General features: G+C 36.4%; 1 protein-coding gene across 2 annotated transcripts in view; it reads left to right on the top strand.

Annotated features, from left to right (window-relative positions):
- SCAPER (S-phase cyclin A associated protein in the ER) overlaps window positions 1-16996 on the top strand; it is a 493827-nt gene that overhangs the window by 120420 nt on the left and 356411 nt on the right. For both annotated transcript variants that reach the window (XM_030874887.2, XM_030874885.2), the window contains exons 7-8: window positions 2270-2386; window positions 11234-11394. In XM_030874887.2, the coding sequence (XP_030730747.1) occupies window positions 2270-2386; window positions 11234-11394 (278 nt within the window). The remainder of the gene's footprint in view (window positions 1-2269; window positions 2387-11233; window positions 11395-16996) is intronic.

Below are 16996 nucleotides of genomic sequence, written 5' to 3'. Positions count from 1 at the left end.
GGCTAATCATGAGCCACCTTGAGGATGTTTGTATTTTACAGTTTGTATCCTTACAATAAGTCTTTATTACTTTTTTCTTTTTTATTTAATTTGATGGAGTTCCTGTTCCTTATATCCAAAAAGGGTCTGTAATATAACCATTAGTGCATTAAAAAAGCTAACTAGATTTATTTTCTTGCTTGCAAACTCCAAGCTAACAGTGGCTATGTTGAAGATTGTATTGAGAAAGCTTGTGAGGCCACGTCCAACAGCTATTCATATCCTACAAAAATATACTTGAGGCAACTATTTATTTATTTATTTATTTATGGCTGCATTGCGTATTTATTTATGGCTGTGTTGGGTCTTTGTTGCTGTGTGCGGGCTTTCTCTAGTTGCGGCGAGCGTGGGCTACTCTTCGTTGCGGTGCGCGGGCTTCTCACTGCGGTGGCTTCTCTTGTTGCAGAGCACAGGCTCTAGCCGCATGGGCTTCAGTAGTTGCGGCACGTGGGCTTCAGTAGTTGTGGCTTGCGGGCTCTGGAGCGCTGGCTCAGTAGTTGTGGTGCACGGGCTTCTTTGCTCCACAGCATGTGGGATCTTCCTGGACCAGGGCTCAAACACGTGTCCCCTACATTGGCAGGTGGATTCTTAACCACTGTGCCACCAGGGAAGCCCTGAGGCAACTCTTTTAACTTACGTACTTATCAGCATTTCTCCTTTTTGCCTCCTGAGGCAGCTCCCAGATATAGAAAACAACCTTAAATTTCCTGTAGATGGCATTATCCATCTTTCATTCCTCAAATCATGCATCAAAATTTATTTCACGCAGACTTGAAATGTAAATGTAAAAACTGATGTTGTACATGCTTAGAAAAGAAAGTATAAATATTTATATATTTTTATTGTGGGTAAGGACTTTGTGAGACAAGGGCAAAAAGCACAAAGGAAAATATTGATAGGCTTGATTTAACAGGAAGAAAATATGCCTTTCTACATAAAAAAATAATTACAAGTGAAATAGTTATGTCATCTATGTGACAAGATTTGTAGCCATAATAGTAATAATAATAGTAGTAGTAGTAAATGATTGCAAATCAATTAGAAAATGATGCAAGTATCAGTGGATAAAATGGACAGTAGATACCAATGTACAAATCCCAAAAGATGAAGTTTAAATGGCTGGTGAAAAAGTTCAGCCTCACTTGTAATGATAGTAAGTGTATTATAATTTAAAAAACAAAAGCAAATACCATTTTGCCAGTGAATTTTTTTTTTCAACTAAACATCTTTATTGACATCCTTGTAGGAAAAAGAACTCATCAAAGACTGAAACTCTAGCACAGGAGTCAGCAGACTTTTTCTGTAAAGTGCCAGATAGTAAACATTTTAGCCAACGAAAATTCTAAGACAAGATACCAACTACTGGCAACGTTAAAGTAAAATGGGTACTTTTCATCTGGTGGAAGTGTAATTTGTTACAACCTTTCTGAAAGGCAATTTAGCAATAAGTTATCAAAAGCTTTAGACTTTATTTGGATAATCATCTATCTGAATTTTCTTGTTTTCTAACAATAAATTTTACTTTTTAATGGGAAAAAAATCACAATCACTAGATTAAATGGAAAGTAAGAGGCAAGGAGATTTGGGGAGTTATGGAGGTCTGATTGAGGGCATAAGGATAAAGAAGATGTTGCTTCGGAAAAAACATTTTAGTAGAGATTGTGCATCCTATCAGCTGATTGGTTGTGGGGCCAGTGAAGAAGGAGGAATAGTTAGCTTTTATAGCAAAGAGCAGTGAAATGTCTATGATGTCACTCTCACAGGTGATTAAGAGGTAGAGGACGAAGACTTCATATTTTCCTGTGTATTCTACATTTTAACCCTCACCACTGTATTTCTGTCTTGATCTCGGTTCTACACACTTAGCTCTCCAAGGATATTAGACACAAGCAGCCAGAATTAGTACCATTGCCTTTTTAATGTGTTTTTAGCTGGGTGTATGGAAGCTTTTAAAATATAAGTAGTTTATATCCTGTCTTTGTAACCCCATAGCCCTTTTTTAGATAATTATGGTTATGCTGCTATGCTGTAGTGGGTGGAAAATCCTGGACCATGCATCATCTGGGATTACTTACTGGTAATGTGGTAACTTTCTGGAAAACAATGCACTAGGGAAAAATTGTGACCTGCTTATGTTTTCATGCACTAACAACCAAGAGAAAAGATGAGATTACCCCTCCCCCTGCCACCCCTTTTCTCTGTTAATCTGCTGTATGTCTTGAATTGGCAGACCAACTTCATTGGCATGGGAAGTAAAGAAGATGTCCCCAGGACGTCATGTGATTCCAAGTCCGTCAACAGATAGAATAAGTGTAACGTCAAATGCTCGAAGAAGCTTAAATTTTGGGTGAGATGAACTCAGAAAAGCCTACTGAGGCTTGCATTACAGTAAATAATTTTTTTGTGGGTAATATAGTATTATAAAACTGGTATTTCACTATAAATATATCCATGTATATGTTTTTGTTTATGTTTGAAATTGTTTGAATAAAAAGTTAAAAAAATCCAGGAGAGTAAAGTTTAAGTTTCAGGAAATGTTGTATATTCAAACATAATTAGGATCCAAAAATTAAAACTCATAAACATATTTCATGCTAAATGATTTGTAACATCAACTGGCAATTTCTTTCACAACAAATGATCTAAATATATCATAAACTGTGTTACCCATATTATCATATGGATTACATCTTTATACATTATAATCTCATCAACACAGTTTTATAATTATTGTTTTATGCAGTTGACTTTTATATCACATACGAGAAGAAAAGGGTTACAAGAAAAAATAAGTTTGTATTGTCTTTTGAATTTACCTATGTAGTTACTTTTAGTGGTCCTCTTTATTTCTTCATGTGGATTCAAGTTACTGTCTAGTGTCCTATCATTTCAACCAGAAGAACTCCCTTTAATATATCTTATTGGGCAGGTCTGCTAGTGACATTTTTTTCTCAGTTTTTGTTTATCTGAGAATATCTTATTCTTCAGGTTTTGAAGGATAGTTTTGCTGTGCATAGAATTCTTGGTTGAGAGTCTTTTTCTTTTAGCACTTTGACTATGTTCTCTCACTACCTTCTGGCTTCCGTGGCTTCCGGTGAGATACAAACTGTTATTCTTATTGGGAATCCTTTCATGAGATGCCTCAGTTTTCTCTTGCTGCTCTCAGAATTCTCTCTTTGTCTTTGGTTTTCAGTAGTTTGACTATGAGGTATTTAGGTGTGGATCTCTGAGTTTATCCTACTTCAGGTTTGTTGAGCTTTTTGGATTTGTAGATGAATGTTTTTCATCAAGTTTGGGAAGTTTTTGTCCATTATTTCTGCAGATATTCCTTCTGTCCCTTTCTCTCCTCTGGGAATCCCACTATACCTGTGCTGGTAATCATGATGGTGTTCCACAGGTCTTTGAGACTCTGTTCAAATGCCTGCATTCTTTTTCTTTGTGTTTCTTGGGTTAGATAGTCTCACTTTACCTGTCTTCAAATTTGCTGTTTTTTTATTTTGCAAGCTCAGTTATGCTGTTGAGCCCCTCTGGTGAATTTTTCATTTCCATTATTGTACTTTTCAACTCCAGAACATCTATGTAGTTCTTTTTTATATTTAATCTCTCTTTATTGATATTCTGTATTTGATGAAATGTTATCATACTTTATTTTTAGATGTGGTTGCCTTTTGTTCTTAGATATTATTTGAACATATTTATAATAGCTCATGTAAAGTCTTTGTCTAGTAAGTCCAAAGTTCAGGCTTCCTTGAGGACCTCTTTCAGTTACTGTTCTTTTTGTGTGTCTGTGAGTAAGCCATACCTTCCTGTTTCTTTGCATATCTTTTTTTTTTGTTGTTGTTAAAAACTGGATATTTTAAATCATATAATGCAACAGCTCTGGGGATCAGATTGCTACCCTTTCCAGGATTTGTTGTTGTGGCTGTTTAGTGGTGGTGGATTTATTGCTATTTGTTTGTTTAGTGACTTCCTTGAACTAGTTTTATGAAGTCTATGTTCTTTGTCATGTATAGTCACTAAAGTTTCTGCTCAGTTATCTTAGTTGTCAACTAATGATTTGACAGAGGTTTCCTTAAGTGCCTTGAATCAGTAAATCACCTTGAACCAGTAAATCTCCTAGCTCTTGTCTGGTCTTACATGTGATCACTATGTCTTCGGTGCTCTGGAGTTTACAATTCTGCCTTTACTGTCAGTTCCTGCTTCCTCAGAGCCAGGTCAGTCAGAGGTGAGAGATTAGGGAAGCCCTGAGGCAACTCTTTTAATTTAAGCACTTATCAGCATTTCTCCTTTTTGCCTCCTGAGGCAGCTTCTCCAACTTTTCCTTTTAAGTTAGCCCCTGTTTGCCCAAAATGCTATTCACAGCTCTGTCAGCTATGATATTGTTCATCACAGTCATCACTGTTGTTTTCCTTAAATTTCCCTGGCAAAATTTGTTTTTAAAGACGAAAATTTGTTTGGACTTTAGTTCTTTAGAGTGAGTCTTAACATTTGATGTGTAGTGTGAGGATTGGTGAGTAGTTTACTTGGTCAGTTATCTTTCTTCTGTTAAAACTTACCCTTTATTCATGGCTTCTTACTGCTCCCCTCACTGCCCACCCCACCCCACCCTACCCCACCGTGTCACAGTCATTTTTATCTCTTGTTACTGCTAAACCTTGCATATACTTATATTATTAGATTTTCAATGTGTTAAAAATATTTTTTAACATCTTTATTGGAGTATAATTGCTTTACAATGGTGTGTTAGCTTCTGCTGTATAACAAGGTGAATCAACTATATGTATACATATATCCCCATATCCCCTCCCTATTGCGTCTCCCTCCCATCCTCCCTATCCCACCCCTCTAAGTGGTCACAAAGCACCAAGCTGATCTCTCTGTGCTATGCAACTTCTTCCCACTAGCTATTTTACATTTGGTAGTGTATATATGTCAATGCTACGCTCTCACTTCGTCCCAACTTACTCTTCCCACTCCCCATGTACTCAAGTCCATTCTCTACATCTGCGTTTTTATTCCTATCCTGCCTCTAGGTTCATCAGACCTTTTTTTTTTTAGATTCCATATTTATGCATTAGCATATGGTATTTGTTTTTCTCTTTCTTATTTCACTCTGTATGACAGAATCTAGGTCCATCCACCACTACAGATCAATTTCTTTTTCTTTTTATGGCTGAGTAATATTCCAGTGTATATATGTGCCACATATTCTTTTTCCATTTCATATGTCGATGGACACTTAGGTTGCTTCCATGTCCTGGCTATTGTAAATAGAGCTGCAGTGAACATTGTGGTACATGACTATTTTTGAATTATGGTTTTCTCAGCATATATGCCCAGTAGTGGAATTGCTGGGTCGTATGGTAGTTCTATTTTTAGTTGTCATCTGCAAACAGTGACAGTTTTACTTTTTCTTTTCGGATTTGGATTCCTTCTATTTCTTTTTTGTCTCTGATTGCTGTGGCTAAAGCTTCCAAAACTGTGTTGAACAATCTTGGTGAGAGTCAGCAACCTTGTTTTGTTCCTGGTCTTAGAGGAAATGGTTTCAGAGTTTCACCATTGAGAACCATGTTGCTGTGGGTTTGTCATATATGGTCTTTATTATGTTGAGATAGGTTCCCTCTGTGCCTACTTTCTGGAGCATATTTATCATAAGTTGGTGTTCAATTTTGTTGAAAGCTTTTTCTGCCTCTGTTGGGATGGTCATATGGTTTTTATCCTTCAATTTATTATTATGGTGTATCACATTGATTGATTTTCATATATTGAAGAATCCTTGCATTCCTGGGATAAACTCTACTTGGTCATGGTATATGATCCTTTTAATGTGCCATTGGATTCTGTTTGCCAGTATTTTGTTGAGGATTTTTGCGTCTATGTTCATCAGTGATATTGGCCTGTAGTTTTCTTTTTTTGTGATATCTTTGTCTGGTTTGGGTATCAGGGTGATGGTGGCCTTGTAGAATGAGTTTGGGAGTGTTCCTCCCTCTGCTATATTTTGGAAGAGTTTGAGAAGGATAGGTGTTACTAGCTCTTTTCTAAATGAATTCTCTAGAATTCGCCTGTGAAGCCATCTGGTCTTGGGCTTTTGTTTATTGCAAGATTTTTAATCACAGTTTCAATTTCGTTGTTTGTGATTGGTCTGTTTATATTTTCTATTTCTTCCTGGTTCAGTCTCGGAAGGTTGTGCTTTTCTAAGAATTTGTCCGTTTCTTTCAGGTTGTCTGTTTTAGTGGCATATAGTTGCTTGTAGTAATCCCTTATGATTTTTTGTATTTCTGAAGTATCGGTTGTTACTTCTGTTTTTTCATTTCTAATTCTGTTGATTTGAGTCTTCTTCTGTATTTTCTTGATGAGTCTGGCTAATGGTTTATCAGTTTTGTTTATCTTCTCAAAGTACCAGCTTTTAGTTTTATTGATCTTTCTGTTGTTTCCTTTATTTCTTTTTCATTTATTTCTGATCTGATCCTTATGATTTCTTTCCTTCTGCTAACTTTGTGGGTTTTTTGTTCTTCTTTCTCTAATTGCTTTAGATGTAAGGTTATGTTGTTTATTTGAGATGTTTCTTGTTTCTTGAGGTAGAATTGTATTGCTATAAAGTTCCCTCTTAGAACTGCTTTTGCTGCTTCCCCTAGGTTTTGGGTCATTGTGTTTTCATTGTCATTTGTTTCTAGGTATTTTTTGATTTACTCTTTGATTTCTTCAGTGATCTCTTGGTTATTTAGTAGTGTACTGTTTAGCTTCCATGTGTTTGTAATTTTTACAGTTTTTTTTCCCTGTAATTGATTTCTAATCACATAGCATTGTGGTAAGAAAAGATACTTGATACGGTTTCAACTTTCTTAAATTTACCAAGGCTTGATTTGTGACCCAAGATATGATTTATCCTAGAGAGTGTTCCTTGAGCACTTAAGAAGAAAGTGTTTTCTTTTGTTTTTGGATGGAATGTCCTATAAATATAAATTAAGTCCATCTTGTTTAATATGTCATTTAAAGCTTTTGTTTCCTTAAATATTTTCATTTTGGATGATCTGTGTATTGGTGGAAGAGGGATGTTATAATCCCCTACTATCATTGTGTTATTGTCGATATCCCCTTTAAGGCTGTTAGCATTTGCTTTATGTATTGAGGTGCTCCTGTGTTGGGTGCACAAATATTTACAATTGTTATATCTTCTTCGATTTATCCCTTAATCATTATGTAGTGGCCTTTTTTGTCTCTTGTAATAGTCTTTATTTTAGAGTCTATTTTGTCTTACATGAGGATTGCTACTCCAACTTTCTTTTCATTTCCATTTTCATGGAATATCTCTGTCCACCCCCTCACTTTCAGTCTGTATGTATCCCTAGGTCTGAAGTGGGTCCCTTGTATATAGCATATATACGTTTCTTGTTTTTGTATCCATTCAGCCAGTCTATATCTTTTGGTTGGAGCATTTAATCCATTTACATTTAAGGTAATTATCGATATGTATGTTCCTATTACCATGTTCTTTTTATTTTAACATCTTTATTGGAGTATAGCTGCTTTACAATGGTGTGTTAGTTTCTGCTTTATAACAAAGTGAATCAGTTTTACGTATATATATTTGTTCCCATATCTCTTCCCTCTTGCATCTCCCTCCCTCCCACCCTCCCTATCCCACTCCTCTAGGTGGTCACAAACCACCTAGCTGATCTCCCTGTGCTATGCGGCTACTTCCCACTAGCTATCTGTTTTACGTTTGGTAGTGTATATAATGTCCATGACACTCTCTCACTTTGTCACAGCTTACCCTTCCCCCTCCCCATATCCTCAAGTCCATGCTCTAGTAGTTCTGTGTCTTTATTCCCGTCTTACCCCTAGGTTCTTCATGACTTTTTTTTTCTTAGATTCCATATATATGTGTTAGCATACGGTATTTGTTTTACTCTTTCTGAATTACTTCTCTCTGTATGACAGACTCTAGGTCCATCCACCTTACTACAAATAACTCAATTTCATTTCTTTTTATGGCTGAGTAATATTCCATTGTATATATGTGCCACATCTTCTTTATCCATTCATCTGTTGATGGATCCTTAGGTTGCTTCCATGTCCTGGCTATTGTAAATAGAGCTGCAATGAACATTTTGGTACATGACTCTTTGAATTATGGTTTTCTCAGATTATATGCCCAGTAGTTGGATTGCTGCATCATATGGTAGTTCTATCATGTTCTTAATTGTTGTGGGTTTGTTATTGTAGGTCTTTTCCTTCTCTTGTGTTTCCTGCCTAGAGAAGTTCCTTTAGCATTTATTGTAAAGCTGGTTTGGTGGTGCTGAATTCTCTTAACTTTTGCTTGTCTGTAAAGGTTTTAATTTCTCTGTTGAATCTGAATGACATCCTTGCTGGGGAGAGTAATCTTGGTTGTGAGTTTTTCCTTGTCATCACTTTAAATATGTCCTGCCACTGTCTTCTTGGTTGCAGAGTTTCTGCTGAAAGATCAGCTGTTAACCTTATGGGGATTCTCTTGTATGTTATTTGTTGCTTTCCCTTGCTGCTTTTAATATTTTTTCTTTGTATTTAATTTGTGATAGCTTGAATTATTTGTGTCTTCGCGTGTTTCTCCTTGGATTTATCCTGTATAGGACTCTCTGTGCTTCGTTTACTTTATTGACTATTTCCTTTCCCATATTAGTGAAGTTTTCAGCCATAATCTCTTCAACTATTTTCTCAGTCCCTTTCTTTTTCTCTTCTTCTTCTGGGACCCCTATCATTTGAATGTTGGTGCATTCAGTGTTGTCCGAGAGGTCTCTGAGACTGTCCTCAATTCTTTTCATTCTTTTTTCTTCTGATCTGTGGTAGTTATTTCCACTATTTTACTTTCTATGCACTTATCCATTCTTCTGCCTCAGTTATACTGCTATTGCTTTCTTCTGGAGAATTTTAAATTTCATTTATTGTGTTGTTCATCATTGTTCGTTTGCTCTTTAGTTCTTCTAGGTCCTTGTTAAACATTTCTTCTGTTTTTTCTATTCTGTTTCCAAGATTTTGGATCATCTTTACTATCATTACTCTGAATTCTTTTTCAGGTAGACTGCCTAATTCCTCTTCATTTGTTTGGTGTGGTGGGTTTTTACTTTGCTCCTTCATCTGCTGTGTATTTCTCTGTCTTCTCATTTTGCTTAACTTACTGTGTTTCGGGTCTCCTTTTTGCGGGCTGCATGTTCGTAGTTCCTGTTGTGTTCGGTTTCTGCCCTCAGTGGGTGAGGTTGGTTTAGTGACTTGTATAGGCTTCCTGGTAGAGGGGACTGGTGCCTGTGTTCTGGTGGGTGGGGCTGGATCTTGTCTTTCTGGTGGGTAGGGCCGCATGCGGTTGTGTGCTTTGGGGTGTCTGTGAACTTAGTATGATTTTAGGCAGCCTCTCTGCTAATGGATAGGGTTGTGTTCCTGTCTTGCTAGTTGTTTGGCATGGGACATCCAGCACTGGAATTTGCTGGCCGTTGGGTGCATGTGGGTCTTAGCATTGAGACGGAGATGTCTGTGAGCTCTCTCACCAATTGATATTATGTGGGGCCGGGAGGTCTCTGATGGTCCAGTGTTCTGTATTTGGCTCTCCCACCTCAGAGGCTCAGGCAGGAGCACCAAGACCCTGTCAGCCACACAGCTGGATCTACATCACAAGAGCAAGGAATAGAAAGGGCTCCCTCAGGACTAAAAGCCTCACTGTGGACCTCCTTGCTGGGTCTCTGCAACATATAATCCTGTATGTCATAAGCTGATGGCAGGTCCAAAGCATTGCTCTCCTGTGACTGGCTACTGGAGTGGCTTGCTGATTTGCCTTATCCACCCCACGACAGCAGCTGCCTCAAACCCTCAGCGTGTTAAAATTTTTAATGTTTGTTTACTCTTTGTACTTATATTATGACCTTCTTTAAGGCAAGATGTTTGTCATATCTTCTCTATCACAAGCATCTGGCATTGTATCAATACTTGACCCTTACTAAGAGCTCATAAAGTGTTATTCAGTAGAACCAGTTTTTTGCTTTCATATGAAATTATTAGATAATATTGCCTTAGGTGAAGGTTGATGGACTTTGGAACCTTATAATAATTGGACCTTAGTGGAGTGGGGGAAAGACATATAAGCAAATAAAACCAAATGTTTTTATATTCTATCACCAGTTTAAGGGAAATTTCCCTGTAATGCAGTCCATTAGTCTGTGGTTCAGAGTATTGTATAGTAAATGGTTTATTTTAACCTGGAAGTCTTTAATGCATGCATAGTAAAGGTTCTCATACTGATCTCCATGTATTGTGTCATTGGATTAATTGAGACTCTTTATTCTCATTGTAAAACATGTTTAAGCATGCTGAAAGATTGTGGCTTATAGGCTTACTTTAGTATATATGCGCAATTCTGTTCTTCCTGGTTGAGTTAAATGCTTTAGACTATGCAGTTAGTTACCAAACTTGTTTACTCAAGTTGTCTATATAATAACTCATAACTTAAATATTAAGTAAACCACTAAAATGTGAGTGTAAAAGAGTCATTGTTTCTGTGAAAACTAAGATAAGTTTTTGGAAAGCTTTCATAAAGTGAACTGTTAAAGTTTTGCTGTCAGATGAGTGGATAGGACAGCTGTGAAAGATTGGGGAAATTATTATTAAAACTGAGGAGGATTGTGTACTAAGATTATTTAATAGGTGTCACTAAAGTATCACTCCATTTTAAAGAAAACAAAATTGGACATTGTCAATGAGGCATCATGTATGAAATAATATACACAAAAAAAGCCTGTTTTAATAATGCCTACATTGATAAATTGGCAAATTAATGCACATTTATATTAAAAGTTATGAGTTTTAAATGAAAATAAAATTTTAAATAAAAAATATATGCATTTTTTTTAAGATTCCCCATTTAACTGAAATTTTCTTTTAAACCAATCTGGTGAGAGCTTTTTTGTTATATTTGTTCCCATATAATATGTTATGGTATATTAATGAAGTATTAGAAGAAGATAAATTTATGAGTATATTTGCCTTAAATTTAAGGCAAATAAATTTATTTGTATATTTGCCTTAAATTGCTGTAGTATGTTATTCTATATATGTGGATACACACACACACACACACACACAAAATGCATTTAAAATTTAAATATATTAACTATATTTTTAAAATTTTAACTTATATTTGATTTATTAAATGCTGTCATTTTCTCCATAGGGGTTCACCTGGCACAGTGGCTGCTCCGCGTCTGGCTCCCACAGGTGTCAGTTGGGCTGACAAGGTAAAGGCTCATCATACAGGCTCTACTGCTTCTTCGGATGTAGCACCTGCCCAGTCTTGCCCACCAATGACAGTGCAGAAGCCTTCCCGCAAAAATGGCAAGTGACTTTGAATCAACCTTTGTATGTATTAGACAAGTAGATTTATGTGAAGATATTTATTTTATTTGAATTTGGTGCTAATAACATTATATATTTATCTTTGTGCATCATTTATATGATGTTAATTTGCCTTAGTTAAAATCATAAAATCATCTTAACTGTATGAAAACTTTTGGAGGTCATTCTAGTCTCAGGTTTGCCCTGTGTAAACTTTAAGGAGAATGATATCTTTTGTCAGTTCATTTGTAAGTAGAAAAGAAATAAAGTAGTTCATCTTCTAGGTGGTATACACTTTAAAATGTCATGTCAGTACTTCATTTCATTAATGTTTAAATATTGTTTGGGTACTAAAATAATATCATGTGTTTATCTTTACTCACATATCTGTTTTCCATACCATCAGAATAATAAAGGGGCAAAAATAAATAGAAGGGCTGTAATTCTGAAGACTCATCTGAATTGATTCCATAGGAGTTTCCTTCATAAATCCAGAGTGGATTTTTATACATCTTTAGAGGCTTAGATTTTAGAGTGATAGTAAGTAATAATGAGTTTGTCTTATTAGTTAAGGAACAACTTGAGAATACTGCTTTCTTTTCTATTCAATGAAGGATCACTTTGGAGTTTTTTGGTTCATAAAGAAATGTTTTATTGGATATAACAAAGGTATTGCCACCTTTGCATTATTGATGTTGTTGCGCTGTTTTTCCATTTTGGTCTCAGTAAGTGCTATTGGCTTATTTCAGATACATACCTTACTTTTATGGAATATATTGCCCTTGCTTTCTCCATTGAGAAAGTAGAAAATTGAGAGTTGGTATGAGTTCTTTCTTAGGAAAAGGTAGGAAAATGTGGAATCATGAAGTTTAGTGTCTGTGTCTTGAAAGTCTGAGAGAAATGTGTTAAAAAATCAAAACTGCAAAAGAACTTAAAGGAATTATAGTATTAGCATGTATCATGGTTTTGTTTAAAGCAGTACTCTCAGATTATTTATGAGTGTGACCCGTTTGGTTGAAGTGAAATGATAGATCTTCATTATGACTAGGCTTAAAAATACTCGTTAATATACCAAGGAATTTTGTTTTTGACCACTTTGGTTTTCAGTTGTGGGGTTTTGATGCACTGTTTTGCACAGTGAATTATGGTGTATATCTTAAGTAATTTATAATTACAGTAGGTATAGTACTCAAGTTTGTAATGATATGCTATAAAATTGATTTTTGTTAAAGATGATAGAGTGAGCACATGCAGTTACTTTGCTTTTTCCCCAGACTCAACTAAAATGATATGAAAGGACTTAAGGAAAAAGAGACAGGAGAAGAGATGACATGAACAAATTTTTGAAAGTTGGAAAATAGCAAGACCAGTTGTGACATTTGAGTAAGCTAGCTGAATCCTCAGCTCAGGGGGTGGGCAAAACTGTCAAGCAATCCAATTTGATCCACATAACTTCCAAAAGGATCAGAAATTGGTGGGAGCAGGTATCTCTGGAAGTGAGGGTATAGGTAGGGATTATAAGAAGAATCTCGAATCCTCCCCACTTCCCCATAACTCTGAATAGTAGGATGAGAGTAGATGTATCTCTCTCACCCTACAGAATATTGGAGGTTTAGTTTCTAGAGAAGGTACAAAAGATGGTATTTGACCTGAGAGATACCAGACACATTGGAAGGTGGGGGTACTGTATTGCAAACAACGAGACTAAGTAGAAGACTATGGATAAAGATAATGTTGAGATACCTCAATCTTGCTTCCACTTCAAGCCCTCTTCTACTTGAACTGCCAGGTTTCCAGATCAAGAGAACCCACACCTGAGGAACACATCCAAATCTGATATAGATCATGAGATATTGGTCTTCAAGGCTGATTCTCTAATTGATGAATGTCTGGTAGTCTTGGAAGACTTAGGCAATCTGAAGCCAGATTGTGGACTGTGGTAGATTGTCTGCAAAGATGGGTGTGAACAGTTTCTCTCATCCCTGTGCATGCATGCCACTTCCACTGTCAAGTGGTAGATTCTGTTTTCCCTCGCCTTAAATCTTTGGTTGGTCCTGTGACTTGATATAATCAATAGAATGTATCTAGAGTGAGGTTTGGTAAATTCCCAACCTAGCTGGTAAGAGGGCTTGCAGCTTCAATTTTCTCCTTGTTGGAAGCCAGCTACCATGTAAAGAAGCCCAAGATAGGCTGCTGAATAATGAGAGACCATGTGAAGAGAAAGTGGCCCGGAGAAGAACTTAGTCTCAGCCAGTAACTAGTATGAAAGATTTGGACATGTGGTGAAGCTATCATGAATTCTCTGGTCTCAGTTGAACCACCCTTGCTGACACCATATGGAGATGAGATGAACCCCCTCCTACACCTCCCCCCACCAAACTGAGCACTCTTCAGATTCCTGAGTCAAAGAATTGCATGGAAATAACATAGTATTTTAAGATGCTAAGTTTTAGACTTATTATATAAAAATAGATACTGGACTATCCACTATTTGAATAACATGGATTATAGAAAGATAAAGGAAAAGGAAGAAGTCGTTTAACAGAAAGATAGTAAGTTTTTAACCAAAAGGGCCCATTAAGTGCCCACTATAATGGATGAAACTGCAGTGACATCAGAACATGTTGGGAGGGGCTTCCCTAGTGGCGCAGTGGTTGAGAGTCTGCTTGCCAATGCAAGGGACACGGGTTCGTGCCCCGGTCCAGGAAGATCCCACATGCTGCAGAGCGGCTGGGCCCGTGAGCCATGGCCGCTGAGCCTGCGCGTCCGGAGCCTGTGCTCCGCAATGGGAGAGGCCACAACAGTGAGAGGCCCGCGTGTCGCAAAAAAAAAAAAAAAAAAAAAAGGTGGTAAATTTATGAGTACTACAGACGATGAGAGGCTCTAAAAAATTAGAGAAAAGAATCAGTTTGTATACAAATGACCAAGAATCAGAATGACACCTGCTTTTGCAGAATTATCACTAGAAGCCACAAGAAAATTGAGCAATGTCTTCAAAATTCTGGAGGAAAATAATTTCTAAGCTAAAATCCTATGTCCAGCCAAATTATCCATTAGATGTGAGAGTAGATTAAAGACATTTTCAAACATTCTAGGTCTCAAAAGATTTTTAACTCTATGGACACTGTCACTACAAGAGGGAGCCAGTACAGAGAAGAGGCAAAGGTAATAATTCTGTGGTGGTGATCCCAGGATGATTGCTGTGTAAATGTCTAGATAGCAGCCAGTCCAGATTTTTTTATGGTCACAGTGCCCTGGAAGGGAGGAATCCAGGAAGATAAATGAAATTCTTAAAACAACTAATGTGTTTACCCACACTGAGAAGAGATTTAAAATTTAGGAGAGTTGGGATTGAATTAATTCTAAGTCAGTAGAAAATACTGAGGCTATATCATGGAGAGAAAAGAGAGAGAGAGAGGAGAATGCAGAGAAGAGCATAAGAGGCACACCTGTAAGTGGAGTCTGAAGGGATGGAATGAATGGTACAAAAGCAACCTTTGAGGAGGTAATCACTGAAGATTTCCCCAAACTGTCAAAAGATACTGTCTTATATTCAAGAACCACTATAAACTCCAACTAGGAAAAATATAAAACAAATCTCATCTCGATGCAATATAATAAAAATATTAAAAATCAAAGAAAGAGAAAATCTTTGCAAGTAGTCACAGCTTTAAAAAAAAAAAAGACTTTTAAAATGAGCAAGAGTCAACTTATAGCTGATGAAAGCCAGATGGCAGTGGAATGAGATCTTTAAGGTGCTGAAAGAAAATAACTGGAGAGACAGAATTCTGCATCCAGCAAAAAATAACCTTCAAAAATGAAGGTGAAATAAAGGTAGTTCTAGATGAATAAAAATCGAGAGAATTTGTAGTCAGACCTACACTAAAAAAAACCACAGAGTTCTTCAGATGGCAGGAAAATGATTCCAGATAGCATCCCAGAAATGCATGAAGGAATGAAAAAAACTAGAAGGAATAAAAATGCAGATAACCTTAAATGTGTATTGACTGTGTGAAACAATGTCTTGTGGAGCTTGACATATATGTAGAATGAAAATTTATGACAGTAACCCAAAATATAAGAGAGGAATAAATGGAGTTTATATTTTCTAGGTTCTAACATTGTCTAAGAAGTTACAGGAGTGCTCGTTTGCATTAGACATAAGTCAACGCTGTGTTATAAATTCAGGAAAACCACAAAGAAGAATAAACGAATGTTCAACTAATAATCTTTTTGATCAATCCAAAAGAAAGCAAGAGGAAAAAAAGAAACACAAAACACATAAGACAAATCAAAAAAAGAATTATAATGTAATAGAAGTAAATGTATCAATCCCTACATTAAATGTAAATGGTCTAAATATTAAATTTTAAAAATGAAGATTATAACACTTTTAAAAATAGGGGCTTCCCTGGTGGCGCAGTGGTTGAGAGTCCGCCTGCCGATGCAGGGGACACAGGTTCGTGCCCCGGTCCGGGAAGATCCCACATGCTGCAGAGCGGCTGGGCCCGTGAGCCATGGCTGCTGAGCCTGCGCGTCCAGAGCCTGTGCTCCGCAACGGGAGAGACCACAGCAGTGAGAGTCCCGCGTACCACACACACACACAAAAAAGCCCAATTGTATTCTGCTTATAAAAGATACACCTTCAATATTAAAATGTAGAAAAGTCAAAAGGAAAAGGCAGGGAAAGATATTCTATACATACCCCATTCAATTCAAAGCTAGTATTGTTACCAGATGAAATAAGAGTAGCCAAGCAACATTTTAGAGATTTTTAAAAATTATTAAAGGGTCATTTCAACAGAGAGATAAAGTAACTCTAAATTTATATGTACATAACATATCTTTAAAACATATAAAGCAAACCCTGACAGGACTGAAAGGAAAAATTGAAAAAAAGTCTATATTTACACTGGGAGATTTTACCATAACTGTCTCAAATGATAGTACCTGTAGATAAAGATCAGTAAAGATCAAAAATATCTAAACAACCTGATTAATGAACTTGACATAATTGATATGTCTAACAACTAATGCTTTTTTTTTTCCATTTTTTTCTCTTTTGTTACTTCAATCTGGAAACTTTTTACTGATATGTCTTCTAGTCATTCTGCTCATCCTCTGTTCTGTATGTCTAATCCATATTTTCTTGAACATATTAATAATAGCTATTTTAAAAATTTGTGTCTGAAAAGTAAAATGTTTGAACCATCTGTGAGTTCGTTAGTTTAAAAAACAGTTTTGGGGCAGTTTAGAGTTATTTTACTCTTTTTGATTAGGATGCCTCATATTTAATTGAATGTTTAACATTGTATACTAAAAGTTATAGAGACTTCTTCTAAAAATATATAGTTTTTTATGGCAGTAAGGTAGAGAACAAGCAGAACACCTTAATCCTGTCAAGGTTTGCCTTGAGGTTTTATTAAAGTTGATGTGTTTTAGTTTTTTCTTGTTCCTTTTGGAGTCTCAATTGAAAACCTGGGGTGCTTGCCAAGACCACTTCATTCCTGAGTTCCAACTTTTATTTCCTCGGCACCATACAGTTGCTACAATATCTGCTTAGTTCATTAGCATCCCAGCTGCTGTTTTCTGCTGGGTGTCT

This window comes from Globicephala melas, chromosome 2 (assembly GCF_963455315.2).
Source record: "Globicephala melas chromosome 2, mGloMel1.2, whole genome shotgun sequence".
NCBI classification, from domain to species: Eukaryota; Metazoa; Chordata; class Mammalia; order Artiodactyla; family Delphinidae; genus Globicephala; species Globicephala melas.
The sequence above is the reverse complement of the archived record's forward strand: the minus strand, read 5'-3'. Positions and strand labels throughout refer to the sequence as shown.